We start from the raw sequence: 18,992 nt of genomic DNA, 5'->3' as shown, positions 1-18,992 counted from the left end.
TTTAGATCCTGTTAATTTATTAAAAGGATACATAACACAGATACTCTACAATCAGTGTCTGTCTGTACGTCCATTCGTCTGTATAAAACAATTCAGAATATAATTATTTGGTACTAGTGGCTACGCCCCTAGAGGCCTGTAGGGGCACTTGAGATGGGGAGAGGTCATTGAATTCTACAACAATATTTTTTATTTTAGATTTAAAAAGAATTAATTTCATTAAGTTCATTCTATTTTTTCTTGTGTTGGGGGTCTTTTTTAAGTGGCGATTTCTCTTTGGAGGGTGGTGGTACTCTCCCCCAAAATATTTATAAACCTTACCAGGTTCTATGAGAAGCTACCATGTAAAGGAGAACCATATCGGTTCAGTGGTTAGTGAGTTCCCTTGGTACACAACACACAGACACATGTAGAAAGTATATCCTGTTACTTTATTAAAAGGATACATAACACAGATACTCTACAATCAGTGTCTGTCTGTACGTCCATTCGTCTGTATGAAACAATTCAGAATATAATTATTTAGTACTAGTGGCTACGCCCCTAGAGGCCTTTAGGAGCACTTGAGATGGGGAGAGGTCATTGAATTCAACAGCAATATTTTTTATTTAAAAAGAATTAATTTCATTAAGTTAATTCTATTTTTTCTTGTGTTGGGGGGTCTTTTTCAAGGGGCGATTTCTCTTTGGAGGGTGGAGGTAACCTCCCCAAAAATAGTTGTAAACCTTCTTAGGACCTATGAGAAGCTACAAAGAAAAAAAAGAAGCATATCAGTTAAGCAGATACACAGATAGATACCCTTTCACTTTATTACAATGTTTAGCAAAGAAATATGATTTTGTCGACAATTATATTGAACAACCCAATACATGACAACCCACCCCCCCCCCCCCAGCCCCTGTTAATCCTTAAAGTTTTATAATAACTTTTTCTTATTTGTTGTCTTACCAACTGTGGGGAATTGTATTTGTATTTTGATTGGTTGGTTTTTTAAGTGTCCAAATGTTTCAACCACTAAATGTAATCTACAGAAAGATTTTATGGTATAATATCCCTGAGAAAGTACATCAATTTATCGGCCATTGACTTACTATTTTAGATCCCTAACCAATACATTTCTTAGTTGTAGCGTAGTTGTTAATTATTTGGATGCAATTATATATGTACAGACGGACGGATGTACAGACAGACCATAATTGTAGAGTATTTGCGCTATTTTTATGAATATATTAACAGCTAGGCTGCAATAAAAATTACGGAGGTATAAACATATTTACAGTCTTTAATTGGCTGTAATTATGGATATATAGACAGACATACATACATTCACTAGTTGTAAGGTAGCTATTATTTATTTGGATGCAATTATGGAAATACAGACAGGTGGACGTACAGACAGACCCTAGTTGTAGATTATCTGGGCTACTACTTTTATATTCTTAAAATAAAGTAACATGTTATTGTATGTCTTTGTGTGTGTACCAAAGGACCTTGCTAACCACTGAACCTATATGGTGCTCCGTTACATGGTAGCTTCTACTAGGTCCTGGTAAGGTTTATAACTATTTTGAAGGAGGGTACCACCACCATCCCTTAAGAGAAATCATCCCTAGAAAATAAAAAAACCCAAAATTAAAAAAAAACTTTTTCTTTTAAAAATTGTAATTGAAAGAGGGGATTTGACTCCCCCTGCAATCTAAGGGGCCCTAGATGCCTCTAGGGGCGTAGCCGCTGCTTGTTTGTATTCCATACTATAAAGTAGTAAGGTTTTTTGGCTCAAGCCAAAGATTACAGAAATTGAAGGTCTGAATTGGTTTTACTTATCAGGGAAGCTTTATAAATACCTTGGGATGGTTTTAAGCTATTTTCCTGACATCCCCCACACGTCCTAGAGGTTAGGGGCGTAGCAACTAGTAGATTATAGGAGATTATACAGTAAAATCCTAAAATGATTAGTCCTATAAGGTCAAAAAGGACGCAATGGCTAAAATGATTAGTCCGAATGCGTCGAATACGACGCACAACAATTTATCCAAAAAAAGTATGTAAACTAACTAAAATTAAAGAAAACTTAGCAGAAACTAAAAATATATAACAAATGCTATAATTAATTATAAAAAAGTATGTTTTAATTCTTTAAAAGAAAAAAGTTAGACCTGGTGTGGAAATTTTTTCCTATTTTTTCCACCTCTGCCATGAAAATATGATTTCATCTGGCCATCGAATTAAGTGAGAGGCCAAGCAATGTAGAGGACAAAACTTGAAGCTCTATTCAGTTATTTACACACATTTAAAAAGGACAGCATAAAAAAATAGAGTGATAGTATAGGTTTGAATTTGTGCGTCGTTTAAGACCCTATTGTCATTAATGGGTTAATAGATCGGGGGGGGGGTCATATTGACCCCCCCCTCTATCTCGGCTTCTGTTACAGATAAAGACGTAAAATTTTTTTCTGGTGGTTCATGTGTATTTTTAGAGAAAATTACTTTTTCTAGTCATAGCGGTCAGGCCGCTCCTTAGCCGCTTTTTAGCGGCCAGCCGCTAAATTTTAAAACAGCTGTAGAGCGGCCAATTTTGCAGCTAGGATGATCAAATTTTAGGACGAACTTTTATTTTTCATAACAAAAAAATTACTTTTTCTGATCATCGCCGAAAAACGGCAAATAACGGAAACCGTTATTTTCGGCGGTTACGGCGGTAAAACGGCGGTTGGCGGCGCCTATTAATATTTTTATCTGTTTATTGTTGCTCAAGAATTTACCAAAAAAAATTATAGGTCTCTAGCTGTAATAGAAGCCACGATATTCATGATATATGTCTGTAGTAAAAGCCGGACAAAAATCGGCCATAAAGTCGGTCAGGGTGCGGTCAAACGGTCATAACACCACTTTTCTCATAAGGTCATTGATATCTTAGTATTCACCAAAAAAAAATTAGGTTTCAAAAGTCATAATGTAGAAATTAAGATTTATTTAGAATTTTTTTAAAATTTTGGTGCTACCCAACCGACTTTGACCGGACACCACGACCGACACAGACCAGATATCCTAATAAAATCAACTCTTGCCGACGCATAATTACTAAACTTAAAAAGTCATGAAGTCACAGCTCTCCATCTTACCTACAAAAAAAATGACATTGAAAAAACTAGAGGGGGGGGTCAATATGACCCCCCCCCCGATCTGTAAGGGTTAAGATTTATTTTGAATTTTTTCTAATTTTGGTGCTACCCAACCGACTTTGACCGGACACCACGACCGACATAGACCAGATATCCTAATAAAATCAACTCTTGCCGACGTATAATTACTAAACTTAAAAAGTCATGAAGTCGCAGCTCTCCATATTACCTACAAAAAAATGAGATTGACAAAACTAGAGGGGGGGGGGGGGGCTCTGGGAGCCCCCCCCCCCCCCCGATCTGTAAGGGTTAACTAAACAATTTCTAAACGTCTTTTATGTTTTATTAATCTAGTAATATTTCAAAATTAAAAAGAATATTAAATAATTAGTGTAAATACGATATATATAGATAAATCTCAAAATAAAATAAAAAATATTTTTAATAGAGTAAACAAAAAATATTTAATCTTAAATAGGTATAACAAAAACCTTTGTTGATATACTACTCAGTGCTAAAATGTCTTTCAAAAGCCGAAATGTATAAATTAAATATTTAATTTTTTACATTTACAGTTAACTAGTATCCATGGGCCTTGTATTCTAAGGAATGGGAAAGGGGAGATTACCATTAATAGCTTAATCAGATCAGCAGTTATTGAAATCTTAAGTCACATAAAAAAACCTTACTACTTTACATAATAGGACTATACAACCACTGTCTTATCCCTTTATATCCCTGCCTTTACCCCACCCTAAGACGTGTATGCTATTTTGAGTGAACATTTTTCTGGTCTGAAGATGAAATGATGATAAAAGAATATTATTAATTTTGCCTGAGAAATGAAATAATTCCACCAACATAGATCAACCATTCATATTCTGTACCTAAACATAGATAAGAAATAATTCCACCAACATAGATCAACCATTCATATTCTGTACCTAAACATAGATAAGAAATAATTCCACCAACATAGATCAACCATTCATATTCAGTACCTAAACATAGATAAGAAATAATTCCACCAACATAGATCAACCATTCATATTCTGTACCTAAACATAGATAAGAAATAATTCCACCAACATAGATCAACCATTCATATTCTGTACCTAAACATAGATAAGAAATAATTCCACCAACATAGATCAACCATTCATGATCTGTGCCTAAACATAGATATACATATATAATTCCACCAGCTTAGATCAACCATTTATATTCTGTACCTAAACATAGATAAGAAATAATTCCACCAACATAGATCAACCATTCATATTCAGTACCTAAACATAGATAAGAAATAATTCCACCAACATAGATCAACCATTTATATTCTGTGCCTAAACATAGATAAGAAATAATTCCACCAACATAGATCAACCATGCATATTCTGTGCCTAAACATAGATAAGAAATAATTTTAACAACATAGATCAACCATTCATATTCAGTACCTAAACATAGATAAGAAATAATTCCACCAACATAGATCAACCATTCATATTCTGTACCTTAACATAGATAAGAAATAATTCCACCAACATAGATCAACCACTCATATTCTGTACCTTAAAATAGATTAGAAATAATTCCACCATCATAGATCAACCATTCATATTCGGTATCTAAAACATAGACGATTATTTCCAAAAGTAGTAAAGCTGTTTTTATACAGGCACAATATACGCCAAACTAATGTTTATCTATGGAATGGTATTTTGTTCGCTTAACTTCTGTTCGATATTGTACATTCGAATAATTGTACTCGTTTATTTTCTATCTCGTGTTTTGTATGTGAAAGATAAAGGGCTATAACTATGTAACTTTTTGAAGATTAAATTATTTAGGACTGGAAAGATTCAAAACTGTTAAGGATTAATACCGCTGCAAAGCTCCATTTTTTATTGTTGAGTCAAACGAATATTAGTTATTCATCGCATCATATTATAGACAGCTTTCCGCGAATAATAAAATGAAAAAAGATAAGATTAAAACCAGTTCTGTTAGCCCTGAGTAGCCGAAGGCCCCAGCTAAAAAAACTGGTATTATTCTTATGATTTTTATATTAAAAAAAATTGTCTTTAATGCGATGCTTTGCATGAATTTTTAATATCGCTGATAACCGGTTCTAATCCAGCGGATGTTAAACGGTTTCGAAGCCAAACTTTTGGAAAATGATGATTTTTAAGAATAAGCCAAACGGATTAAATTTTATAAAAAAATTCTTTTAGATGTTCCTTTTTATAAATCTTGATTAAACTTTTCTTCGTTTCGTAACATTTTTCCTTTTAAACTTTTTAATTTGATTAGATAAAAAAATTATTTTAAAAGAAAATATTTATTTAAATTTGACAAAAACTTTAAGAGTAAAAAATAAAAACTGTAGATTAAAAGTATTGCTAGAAAAGTGTGTACTAACCAATCAAGATTCAATAAAAGTACCCAAAGATTTTGATCCGACAAATGAGAAAACATGTTAATAAAACTTTGGGTACCTTTACAAAATCCCCATTTCGAGATTGACTTTAGATGGATTTTTATGCATTGAGCTGTGTATTACACAAGTCCCCAAAGTTTTATAATAATATTTTCTTATTCGTTAGATTAACAACTTTGGGGACTTTTATTGAATTATATTAGGTTGGTTTATTACGTTGATTGTCGAAGCTTTTCAAGTTTTAATTGTAACCTACAGAAGGGGTAATTTTGTGTATCCTTAATCGGGATGTACATTAACTTATCGTCCATTGTTTTATCACTGATTGGTGTGTTTGATTAACCATTTAGGTGTTAATAAACCTATTATTGATGTAATATTTGCCAGGGTTCGGTATCTGCGAATCAGCACCTGTAAGCCTCAGGAAAATCAACCTCCAATAATTTTCAAAATCAATTAGAAGTCTATACCTGATCCAAATTTGGCAATCCCTCTTTTCCAAAAAAAAATTCAAATCATCCTAAACTGGTGTGAATTTGAGGCTAGGTCGCGGCTGACGCGCGGCTGCTGAGCCCTGATGTTTACCTTCAGGTGTGAAGCAGACAATTATTTGTTGGATCATGCAGGTAGAAATGGCAATCAAACCTACAAAAAGAACACTTTTGTAGAAAAGGACATAGAACCAGCAATATGTCAAATAGACTAGTTAATAATCCTTTTATATAAAGTAGTTTCTATTTTGTATGTAACGAAAGATCTCTCTAACCACTGGACCTATATGATTCGTTTACAATGTAGCTTCTCACATTTAGAAAGGTGTATAACTATTTTGGAGTAGGGTTCCAGAACCTTTTACAAGAGAAATCACCCCTTGAAGAAAGACTCCTCGCCCAATCAAAAACTAATTAAAAATGGTGGGGGGGGGGGGGGGGAGTTGTGTCGACCCTTCACCACCCTTACGTGCCCGTAGAGGCTTCTAGGGGGCGTAGACGCTAATGAAAATTTTAGAATAATTTTTAGAATACTGAAACGGTAGGACAAACGAACATTAACACTTGTATAGTGTCTGAACTGAATAATCAGAATATAAAAGTATCGAAAGAGTCGAAGCAAAATTTAAGTAAATTTGTTGAAAAACTGCTTGATACAGGATATTGTTTATGGACATATGGACATACTTACATTTTTAGGACTTGATTATAGAGTTGATTCGCTTATACTATTGTTCTTTGTTGTCCCAGGAATCAATATACCAAAAATCAGATCAAACGGATAATTAGATCACATAAAAATTTGAAGTTAAAAAAGTAGAAAAATCAGCATGTTTAAAATGGACGTACGGACATTCTGGTAATGATTATAGAGTTGCTACGGTTTCTAAATCGTACCTAACTACTACAGGAATCATCATGCAAAATTTGAAATCGATAGGACAATTCTAACATGCCGAAATTAACAAATAAAAGCTATCTATCTCGGACGGACATACGGACGGACGTACGGACGGACGTACGGACGGACGGACCGACGTACGGACCGACCCTAGTTATAGAAAAGCTTCGCTTTTAAAAATTAAATCTAAACTGCTTCAGTTTTAAGTCATTGGAAGAAGACATTTAAAATCAGAACCAGAGAAAAATTGCTTTGATGGATATCACAAAAGAATTGTTTATTCTTATATAAAAGTAACAGGATACCTTTCTGTCTGTCTGTATTAAAGGACCTCAAAAAACGCTGAACCTCTATGGGTCTCCTTTACAACGAATCTTTTAAACGTCTATTGAGAGTGTACACCCGCCCTTCCTAGTGAAATTGCCTCTAGAAAACAATAAAGTGAAGAATCGACCTATATTTGCGACAACTTTATTACACAAAAACTTATAGTTTTCAAAAATTACAAAAAGGCTTGCTTTAACCCATTAGTGCCGAGCGCCACTTTTATGGGCCGATCGAGCTGTAAGTTTCAGGGAAGCTTTATAATGGTCAAAACGGAATTCGTATTTTTTTGTTTTGCTCTAGTGGCGTGCACAGGAAAGTTGCAAAAAAACCCGGTTCGGCTTGGCCATAAATACCAACCAGGCATTAACACCCGTTTTTGGTGCTTTCCCCCAGTTTTAAAACCCGGTTGACCTGTATAAACCCGGTTATTTTGACCAAAAATCGAAAAATGTAATTTTTGAACGCCAAAAGTGAGATGAACACTTTGTAGAACTTTGATACGATCCGTAATTGAAAACTACACAACCTCATGTAATCTAAAGAGCTACAAGTATAATACGAAGCGATTTATTTCAAATTTAGTGTTTCGGCTATAGGTGCCGCCGTTTTCGGGTAAAAAAAAACGTTGCTCGAAGTTTTAAAAGACACACACTACAAAAAAAAGAACATATAAAATTTGGGTGTTACATATCAGAAAACGAGCATAAAACTATTGGGTGACACCTATAGAGATTACTAGGGTTATTAGGGTGGCTCAAACCCTTACTAATGACGTAAACTGTTATTTTTATTGGTTGAAAAGTTAAAACCGGGTAATAAAAACCGAAACCGAGCCGGGTTTTAAAATTTTCGGGTATTTATGGCCAAGCCGAACCGGGTCATAATAGGGCGTAAAAAAACGATAAAAAAATCACATAAAAAATTATAATTTGAATAAAACGAATTCACAAATAGATGTACTTGTCAATAAACATTAGATTTCACAAAAAAAATCAGCGACTTTACTATAAAAACAAAAAAGTTAGAAGGGGTATTTTGAATTTTCATGATTTTCAAATTTTGTTGAGCTATACCAGCAAACGGAAGTAAGCTAAACTGCCTGCTCCAGGGGGAAATGAAAGTCAGGGTAGTAGAGGGGGGATTCATTCTGAGAATGATGCAATTATGAAGCCGGAAACCGTTTTTTTTTCCATTTTTCGGAACCGGGTTTTGATGCCCGGTTCGGCACTAATGGGTTAATGTATCAAGACTTATGACAGATCTTATAAGAAGTTACACATGTAAAAACTAAAAACTAGCCTTATAACTTTCCTCCACAGAGATTTATTGTTCTTGAGAGCATTTAAGACCAATGATCAAAGTGAGTTGTAGACTAGTACTTAAAGGAAGCCTGCAAGAAATACCACGCTTTAACTGCTGAAAGACTGCCATAAGTAGACTAAATACCCAAAATTTGAAGCCTTTAGCTTCTATAACAAAAAAGTTCTAGGCATTTTAAAATGACATTTTATGAACAATGAAAATTTTGAAAGAATTGCAATGTTCATGTTGAAAACTTTGAAATTAAACTACGTGGCCTAGAAACAAAATTATAAGCTTATTTTTGTCATAAATTTAGGTTTCCAGTAACTAATTATATTTTTAAATAAAAATACCCATTTTTATAGTCAAAATCATTAAAAAAAATTAAGTTTTACTTGCGTTGTACCGAATGTACTGTAGCCAATCAGAAGGCTGAATCAGCTTAACAACCAATCACAGCTAAGCTTGTATTAGTTTACCCCTTTGTTTCTGCTATGATTTTTGTTTAAAAATGAAATTTAAATCGAATTTTTTTCATAGATTTTGACAATGAAATGTGGTGTTTTTATTGTAAAAATGTAATCAGTTACAGGCAATCTAAGTTTCTGACAAAGATAAGGTTACAATTTTGTGTCTAGGCGACGTAATTTAATATTGTTTTTTCTTTTATGAGCATTGGAAATCTTTCAAAAATTCCATTGTACATAAAATGCTATTTTGAAATGCCTAGAACTTTTTTGTTATTGAAGCTGAAGGCTTTAAATTTGGGGTATTGGGTCTTCTTGTGGCAGTCTTTCAGCAGTAAAAGCGTGTTATTTCTTGCAGGCGTCCTTTAAAGGAGTAGCTTCGATTCTTTAGATATACCTATGGTTGTATCATTTTAAGTATCTGCGATTTAAATTGAAAAAAAAGATATATTGGACATTATACCACCAAACAAATAATGTACATGATAATAATAATACCTATATTTGTGACAAATTTTACTATAAAAAAAACTTATAATTTTCAAAAATTACAAAAAAAAGGCTTGCTTCATTGCACCAAGATTCATGACATATTTAATGAGAAGTTACACATGTAAAAACTAGCCTTCTACCGTTCCTCCCCAGAAATTTAATGTTCTCGAGAGCATTACAGACCAATGAACAAAGTGAGTTGTAGACTAGGAGTAGCTTCGATTCTAAAGATATACCTACAGACATTAAAAAACACCTTTTACAAAATTGATCCATATTTTTATAGATAATATATAATTATTTATTTCATACTCCTACTGGTTTTTCCCAAAACCGGAAAACGCAGTTTTATTTGAAACACCCTGTATATTCTTTCTATGTGTATCTATAATTATACTTTAAAATAAAATAATAAATCTAATATACAGGGTCATTCAAGAGAAATGATTTTTTTAAAAACTTAATTATGCATAGAAAATAAAACAATAATGTAAAATCCTTTAGATATTTGGAAAACCTATTATGAGACATTTATGTTTCAAATATTTGAAAATGATTATTTCAACAAATTATGCCCTAAAAACCGGTTTTTCCAAAGGCCTTTTTTTTGAAGATTTATTGATTTTAGAGTTGTAAAAAAATGCGCACCTTTTTGAAATTTTAATTGCGCAGCTTGTATTAATAGTATAAAAATGTTATGCATATTGTTAGAATCGTCATAATCTCTAGTTTTTTAATATATAAAAACCATTCCTGTGCTACGTATAGTATAAGAGCTACGAGGTAAAATGTTCCAATTACTTAAAACTTTTCAACCTTTTTCTCACATATTTCAATGTAGCTCCTAAACTACAAATAGCACAAAAACGGGTCTTATATTTTCAAAAACTAGAGCTTATGACGATTCCAACGGTATGCATTTTTCTACTATTAACATAAGTCACGCAATTTGAAATTTAAAAATGTGTGTATTTTTTGCACACCCTTTAAATCCATAAATCTTCGAAAAAAAAGTTTTTTGGGCATAATTTGTTGAAATAATAATTTTTAAATATTTGTAACATAAATGTCTCATAATAGGTTTTCAAATATAAAAAGCATTTTACATAATTGTTTTATTTTCTATGCATAATTAAGTTTTTTAAAAAATCATTTTTCTTGAATGACCCTGTATGATTGTATTATTTTAAGTATCTGCGATTTAAATTGAAAAAAAAGATATATTGGACATTATACCACCAAACAAATAATGTACATGATAATAATAATACCTATATTTGTGACAACTTTTACTACAAAAAAACTCATAATTTTCAACAATTACAAAAAGGCTTGCTTCATTGCATCAAGATTCATGACAGATCTAATGTGAAGTTACACATGTAAAAACTTGCCTTCTACCTTTCCTCCCCAGAAATGTAATGTTCTCGAGAGCATTACAGACCAATGATGAAAGTGAGTTGTACACCAGGGGCGTCCAAGCTTCTTTTTTTTTTTGGGGGGGGGGGTAACATTTTTTTAAGGGGGGGTAATTCGTTTTTTTTTTTTTGGGGGGGGGGGTAAAATGGCGCGCGAATCGCGCCGCAAATTTTTTTTACCCCTCCCACAAAATTTTACCCCGGGGAAAAATTTCCTTAGGGGGGGGGGGGGGTAATTACCCCCCCTGAAATCTGTTGGCAGGGGTAAATTTAGTTTACCCCCCAAAAAAATTACCCCTAGGGTAAATTTTTTTTTTTGGGGGGGGGTAATTTAAATTTTATTAAATATATAGTATTAAAAATGCGCGCGAATCACGCAAAAATATTTTTTATTAGAGATTTTTTATTTTGGGGGGGTAAATACCCCGTCCTAAATGGTTGGGGGTGCCTATGGCACCCCCAGGGTATGGGTAAATTTTAAATGGGGAGGGTAATCGCCCCATTACCCCCCCCCCCCCCTTGGACGTCTATGTTGTACACTATTACTTATAGAGTAGCATCGCTTCTAAAGATATACCTATCGTTGTATCATGCATTTTCAGCCTCTGTGACATGAATGGAACAGCAACGTATTGAGCAAAAATTCCAACAAATCCGAATATACCAATATAGGAACTGAACTAAAATTAACAATATTAAAATCATCTCCAAATAAATATGAAAATTTATGGTTCTATATCATTTAAGTGTGTTGCGAACTGCTGAACCCATGAAATTCTCCTGTAAAGTGTATTTTTCTATTCAGGTTCAGGGAAGGTTTATAACTATTCTGGGATAAGGTACGTCCACCCACCCAAGAGAAATTATACAAAGAAAAAAAAGCCCCTCTATTTTTTAAAAAGTCGCGTTTTCCAAAATTAAGGTATGTCAGTTCATCCATCTGTAACTATTAGCTCTTTTCCTTAATTTCTACATGTTAGAATTGCCCTATCAATTTCAAACTTTGCATGATGATTCCTATAACAGTAAGGTATGATTTAGGAAGTGTAATAATTATATAAACGTTACCGAAAGTCCGTACAACCATTTAAAACAAATTTTGCAACAAATTTATGTAAAATTTAGTTTAAACTTATACATTCAGCTTATTCCATTACTGACACTCTTCATGTGTTAATGTTCGTTTGTCGTTCTATTTCAGAGCTTTCCTTTGATAAATGTTGTCTTTCTTGTTTTACTATAACTTGAAAGAGTATACAAATATCTTCATACTATTTTACTTTCAATAAGTTTTTTTATTTATATTGTTTATTTCCTTGGTCATATTCCAGCTAAACTTCCTTCTAAAGTACAGGTACTGAGTGGGACCTAAACATTATATAATTAAGTAACATGATCTCTGTCTGTCTGTACCAAAGGATCTTGCTAACCTCTAAACTGACATGGTTTGTTTTGCAGTGTAACTTTTCATAAGCGCTAGAATGGTTTATAGGTTTTATGGAGGAGGGTACCCTCCCAAGAGAAATCGCCCTTAGAAAAGAAACACCAACAGTAAAGTCCTGCCAAGCAGTGTCACTGTAGGGTGCTAAAACTATTTCTTTTTAAATCTACAACCTCAGGGGTGGGGTCTATTTCCCCCTTCCTCTTTTTCCTCCAGGGCCCTTTGAGGTCTCTAATCTTATATAAAGAAGAAATTTTCTTATTGTTTGTCAATTAAGATCTCGCTATGTCTCATAGCCTATAAAGTTTTCCATTTTAGGGAAGTTTTAGAAAAATTTAGGATAGTCAATGTTAAATTAAAATCTTCCAAACCAGGTATAAGGTACAGCCAACAAGTGAAATAAAACTAAAAAAATATTTAGGGAACACATAACAAGGTCAGCAATTCTACTAAGAGTTGCCCCTCAACTGCAGCTGAAAATTATGTATATGTTTTATGTTTAAAAAAAAAAAAAAAAATTCGTTGTTGGTACAACCACCTCGGTTATTTAATGTTTCAAAATTATTGGGATAGCCAAACACAGTAAATTATATAATAGATCTAGGTAGAATGTTAGTTATCTATTACATTGCTTCTATTCTTGGTAATGCTGCGCAACCTTAGGAAATATCGTTCTTGTAAATATACAAAATTAATCGGTTTAGAAAATAATTTATTCAATACAATTTTGAAAAAATATATTGAATAGCTTATTCTTTAATCAATTCTATAGTTTTTTTTAAATTCTAAAGTAAGGTCATTAAAGCATTTCGAACCAATATTTACAATTTACAATTGACGTAGGTACATATACATTATAAATTTTCTGTTATTGGAGGTATTTTATAATTGATTATCGAAAAAAATGTTTTTTTTCCAATTTGGCTTTGGAACCGATTAATATCAGGTGGATTAGAAACGGTTCTTAGGTATAATGAAAAATCATTTTTAGGTTTGAATTACAGACAGTTTTCCATGATATTTAAATGAAAATGATAAAATAATACCAGTTTTGTTTACCCAGGCCTTGAACTTTCCATTTCAATATCCGCGGAAGGCTGTCTATAATACGATGCGATAAGTACAACAATTATTATCGATGTGTACATTTAGTAAAATTGCTGGATCTGGTGCAGTTCACGACCATAGTGAAAAATCATGTACAGCATCTTATGACAGAAATTTTAATATCCACGGACAGCTGTCTATAATACGATGCCTAGAATAACTATTACCTTTTCCATTGATTAGAAATATTTCGAGAACAAAACACGAGGCCAGCATAATGATATAACTAAAACAGAAACAATATTTCCAAATGTAGCACAACAAATAAGTTTCTTGGTGTTTCCCCTAGGGTTGGGCCGGATACTTTTTTGGCCGGATACCGGATACCGGATATCCGGCTGATTTCAAATGCCGGATATCCGGTATCCGGCCGGATATCCGGCCAACGCCGGATATCCGGCAAATATCCGGTTATCCGGCCAAATTACCGGATATCCGGCCGGATAACCGGCTAAATTACCAGATATTAAAGGAGCAAAAAAAATTTATTAATAAACTTTTGAGATTTCATATATAAAATTTCCATAAAGATAAACATATTCAAAAATGTTCTTCTAGCTACAATAATAAGAAAATTATAGCCATATAAAATTTTAAAAAGCAGAGATTTTTGGTGTAAAATATAAAAAAAGTTATAGTCGTATATCCGGCCGGATAATTTCAATATCCGGTATCCGGCCGGATATTGAAAATGGCCGGATATCCGGCCACACCGGATATCCGGCTCAACCCTAGATTCCCCCCTTAAAGTTCTTATTTTTCACTTTGATTAATGGGAGGGGGGGGGGGGTGGAGGTGTTATTGATACTTTAATCACTGAGAGAGCCGGATCTGTAACCATGCCGGGCCTACTACACATGCGTTGCCCTAACCCTGAAAATAAAATAGCCTAAACCATCACAGGACCTATGTGAAGCTTACCTAAAATAGAGAACCAAATTGATTCAGTAGTTTTTGAGATCTTAGGTTACAGACAAAAAATTTGAGCAAACAACTTTACATTTCCTAAATTTGCCGCTATAAAGATAATAATAATATTTACTTATTCGTTTGCTTAACAAATTTGGGGACTTTCATTCATTTTGCATTAAGTTGAGTGGCCAAACGTTTCAACCACTAATTATAATCTACAGAAGGATTAATTTTGTGTATCGTCATTGGGGATATACATCAATTAATCGGCTATTATCTTATCCCTTCAGATCCCTGATAAGTTGCAATTTGACAAAGAGACATCTATTGTATAAAGTATTATTACATGTACAAACACAGTTTATTTCTTTAACTTTTTATTGGTGGAATACATATGTTTCACTATAAAAATAGATCATCAGTTCCAATTAGGATGTATAAAATAAGGGTTACAAAAATATATGTCCATGCATTTTGAATCCTTTTAAAAGACTAAATAAGAAAGAAGTGTTAGAAAATTGTACCCCCTGCGGGGTTTTTTACTTCTTATATCCTCTTAGGGTTGGGGGGGGGGGGGGGGGGAATTATCATCTTTATATAAAAGGGGGAGGTGTTTAAAGAGAATCTTTAAAGAGAAAAATTAGGTCATATTTATGGTTCTCCTGTACAGTGAAGCTTGTTTTAAGTCTTGAGAACGATTTAGGCTATTTTATCTTTATAAATTAAATAAGTCTGATTATGGTTTTAGGCTATTTTTCAACCCATATAGCCCCTAGATGCCAGGGGCGCAGCTGCTAGTTATAACATAATGCACTTACGCTCTCATATTATTTGGTCTCTTCTTGAAGACTGTAGTGAATCCATCAATAACATTGTTCACATCAAACAGAGAGGCACATTTACTCTTCTCAGGGCCTTCAGTCTTTTCAGGGTTCATCTAGGGAGATAAGAAAAGTGATAAAATATGTCTATAAAGGAAGGATAATAGGAGAAGTGGGAATTTAAACATATTTTTATGACGTCACACATGACACTTTCCGTATCTCCTTCATTTAGTTAAAAAAATATGAGCAGCAATAACGAGGTTCCATTAAGTTGTTTAAAAGTAACAGGATGTCTATAGTTCTGTCTGTTTGTACTGAAATATTTCGCTAACTGCTAAACTGATATGATTCTCCCTTACAGTAAAGTTTCTCATGGTTCTTGTACGTTTTATAACTTTTTTTGTGGGAGGGTACCAATGCCCTCTTTAGATAAATCGCCACTAGAAAAAAATCCTCTTTAAATTTTGTTTCTTTTTCTTTTTAAAATTTAGATTAAAAGTGTTTCAAAAGATTTATAATTTTTAAATTAAACAATTTGTTTTTTTTTATTTTATACCTTTTTCATTATTTCCATTTCTTGTAGGATTTCAGGAGGCCTCAGTTTTCTTGAATCCTAAAATTTAGAAATACTTATATTTGCACTAAAAGATCTTAAAAACTGCTGTTTTCTTCTTTAAGATAAAAGAATATACTAAAAAGTTGCAAACTCATTATGTATACTTTTCTGTAAAGTTTAAATAATGGCAATGTATTAGGTATGTGTTAAGAATCGATATATTATTACTTGGAAGTTGCACCAGATTTTTATGTACTCTGATAAAGTAATACATGCAGCAGGCAAAAACAACTTTTCCCTCTCACCCCCACCCCTCATACTGGATGAACGAACTGACCAAGTAATTAGGTCTATTACCATACTAAATTGACGACAAATATTGTCAAATTATAAAAACTCCGAGTAAAATATCAAATGCTTTGTTAAAATCTAATTTTCAAAAATTACATATTCGTTTAAATAACTAGAGGCGGCGTTCTAAAATTTTCCCGCTATTGGCTAGATTGAATATTAATTTTTTCTCTAATTGTCCAATCCCTGAATATCAACCCAACTACAAAAAAAGTTACTACACATAAAGATTACTACGACTCTAGTTTCATTTTTTTATCATTTTTTAAAGATTAAATATCCCTCTCTCTCACTTTCCTTTCCTTCCGTCATTATTTTTATTTAAAAAAATCTGTCGAAAATAATTCATAAGGTAAAAAACAGAAAAAGTAATCGCTCATATAGGTATAGAATAAAACTTTACATAGGTTAAGTTTTAGAGACGATTTTAGAATACGTATTTCATAATCCCCTTCGTATAGATGCTAGGGTCTCAATCACCATTAGAATTAAAAGTATTAAATGTTTAATTTTAAAATTTTTAAAATATTATATGTATATTATTTTGTACAGTATATGATATAATTAGAAGTATTCAAAAATATCAAAAACATGTTTTTGCCACGTTATTAAAAAAGGATGCTAATTCAAGAATTGTACAATTAACACCTTTTTAAAAAAAGAAAGAAAAACAAAAAAAGCAATTTAAAAAGTTTTAAAAAGGACAAAATTTAATCATAAAGCTTTACTTTCCAAAATAAATATATGTGTTTTCTTGCATATAACGTCAATGAATTTACACGTTTTTACTGAAACAGCGTAAAGAACCGCCAAAAATGACGTCATACAATAAAAGTGACTAATGAGAGGCCAGTATAAATTTTACCACTGGTCAATTACAATTTGTACTGTTCTATCATTGGTACTTTGCAGGGAGTAAGGCAGTAAGAGTTTTTGCTGAAAGACCAGATTTATCCAGAATATGTTAAGAAAATTTTAAAGGGTGTTTTATCAAAATTTAGAAAATTATAAAATAAGAAAAAAGTTCCAAGAAAAAAACATGCATTTAAAAATTAGATTTCCAGCGCATAAGACTGACGTAACCATTCTGTAATTGATTACTAGAAAAATCGTCCCTGGAACCCGCTCAACCCCATAGCACCATAACCACAAATTGTAAGGGTTCTTAGATTGTTTATTACACAAATATCACAATAAAGTTTTTATCTATGAAATGATATTTTCTGGAGAAAAAAAATTGTTAAAACCAGCCATCTCTTAACAAATTAAGTTTATTGATACTCGTCTGTTATATTCAAAACTAACATTTGAGTTAGCGGCATTTGATTCGCTAGTACCCAAAGTCAGTCAGAACCTGCTTAATTCTTGCATATTCCCTTCAAGCCAGTACCCAAAGTCTGAGACTCCCCTACCTTATTCCCTGGGTACTTTGTATTATATGACGACACTTTTTTGGAGGCACTTTATGCTGTTTCGTTTTTTCTTGAAGAAAAAAAATGTTTCCCTTTTTTACTGATTAGCTTTTTATGGAAGAACATTAGAGTAAAACACTAAAGGGAGAAAGGGTTAAATAACTGTATCTCCCCATCGCAACAGTCTTGTGCAACCTTCCTATTGGGTCATTTAAAATTAACCAACTGTATTAACACAGCCAAGTAGCAGAAAATAATCTAGAATCAGACGAAAGAGGTCTTTGAAAAAATGAGGGGAGGTAGTTGTCTGTATATACATCTATACTATGGATATGTTGGAAGAACGGACACACTATAGTATTAGTTAAAGAGTGGTTTCGTTATTTACCAGAAATAGTCGGGGAGTGAGGGGACATAGTGCTGTTTATTATACTTATTACACTAGTCCCCAAAGTTTTATAGTAATATTACATACTCGTTGGGCACTTTTATTGAAATTTAATTTGTTGGTTCATTTAGTAGAGAGTCCAAACGTTTCAACCACTATTTGTAATCTACAGATGGAGTAATTTTGTGTATCATCATTGGGGCTGTACATCCATTTATCGGCCAATGTCTTATCCATTTAACTCCCTGGGTTGAATAGTGTTTATTTACTAGAAATAGTTAATATTATACAAATTATCAAATTATGAGTCAGTTTGGGCTGCACTATTATCCAATAAACACTTCATTCATTTATTATTATTATGGAGGCAGGGAAACTGGGAGAAGACAATGAAAAATTATAATTTAGTACTTTGTTGATTTCGATAAAAATAAAACTTAAATGGGTATAGATGAAGTTTTAGTGTAATACATTGGTTCAAAACTTTTTTGTTTTTTTAACTAGATTAAATGAAAGATTTTAGGGCATATGAAATGAAGATGATTAAAGTCCCTCAACAGATTATGACGTTCTACGATAGAATAGCTAATGAGAGGCCAGTATACACTTTAATTGACCAATAGGCTAAATTTATGCTGGCCTCTCATTGGTTATTTTATCGTATGACGTTATAATATGTTGAGGGACTTTAATCATCTTCATATGGAATTCTTAAAGATTGGTTAAAAAAGCCATTTTTCTTCTTAAATATCAAGAGGTTTCGCCATAAGAATTTAAGATATTTGCTAAAAAAGAAAACTTTTTCTTTTCTTTTACCATTAGTATAGCAAATTTTCCACAAAAAAAATGAAAAAAAGTACTAAACACCGTTGCATTCGCCCAGGTAATTCGGCCCCTCGGAGCCAAAAAAATGCGTTAAATAACTATTTAAATTTACATTACTCTTTTCATTATTTCTTTAAATTGTATAATGCATTGTCCTAGCCCTCTATCCCTGGTATTAATTAAGGGCTCTGGTTTTAGAAAATTTCTCCAGTT

General features: G+C 32.7%; 1 protein-coding gene across 1 annotated transcript in view; it reads right to left on the bottom strand.

Moving 5' to 3' along the window:
• The window catches only part of LOC145334704 (putative peptidoglycan muropeptide transporter SLC46), a 60,487-nt gene that overhangs the window by 18,214 nt on the left and 23,281 nt on the right, over positions 1–18,992 (bottom strand). Inside the window, exons 8-14 of the mRNA XM_080180278.1 lie at positions 15,804–15,860; positions 15,242–15,360; positions 13,679–13,737; positions 12,281–12,331; positions 11,541–11,645; positions 6,151–6,210; positions 3,958–4,009 (exon numbers count right to left, since the gene is read on the bottom strand). Coding sequence (XP_080036404.1) covers positions 3,958–4,009; positions 6,151–6,210; positions 11,541–11,645; positions 12,281–12,331; positions 13,679–13,737; positions 15,242–15,360; positions 15,804–15,860 — 503 coding nt within the window. The remainder of the gene's footprint in view (positions 1–3,957; positions 4,010–6,150; positions 6,211–11,540; positions 11,646–12,280; positions 12,332–13,678; positions 13,738–15,241; positions 15,361–15,803; positions 15,861–18,992) is intronic.

Source organism: Acartia tonsa, chromosome 12, assembly GCF_053477335.1.
Source record: "Acartia tonsa isolate MP-2025a chromosome 12, ASM5347733v1, whole genome shotgun sequence".
Classification (NCBI taxonomy): domain Eukaryota; kingdom Metazoa; phylum Arthropoda; class Copepoda; order Calanoida; family Acartiidae; genus Acartia; species Acartia tonsa.
The sequence above is the reverse complement of the archived record's forward strand: the minus strand, read 5'-3'. Positions and strand labels throughout refer to the sequence as shown.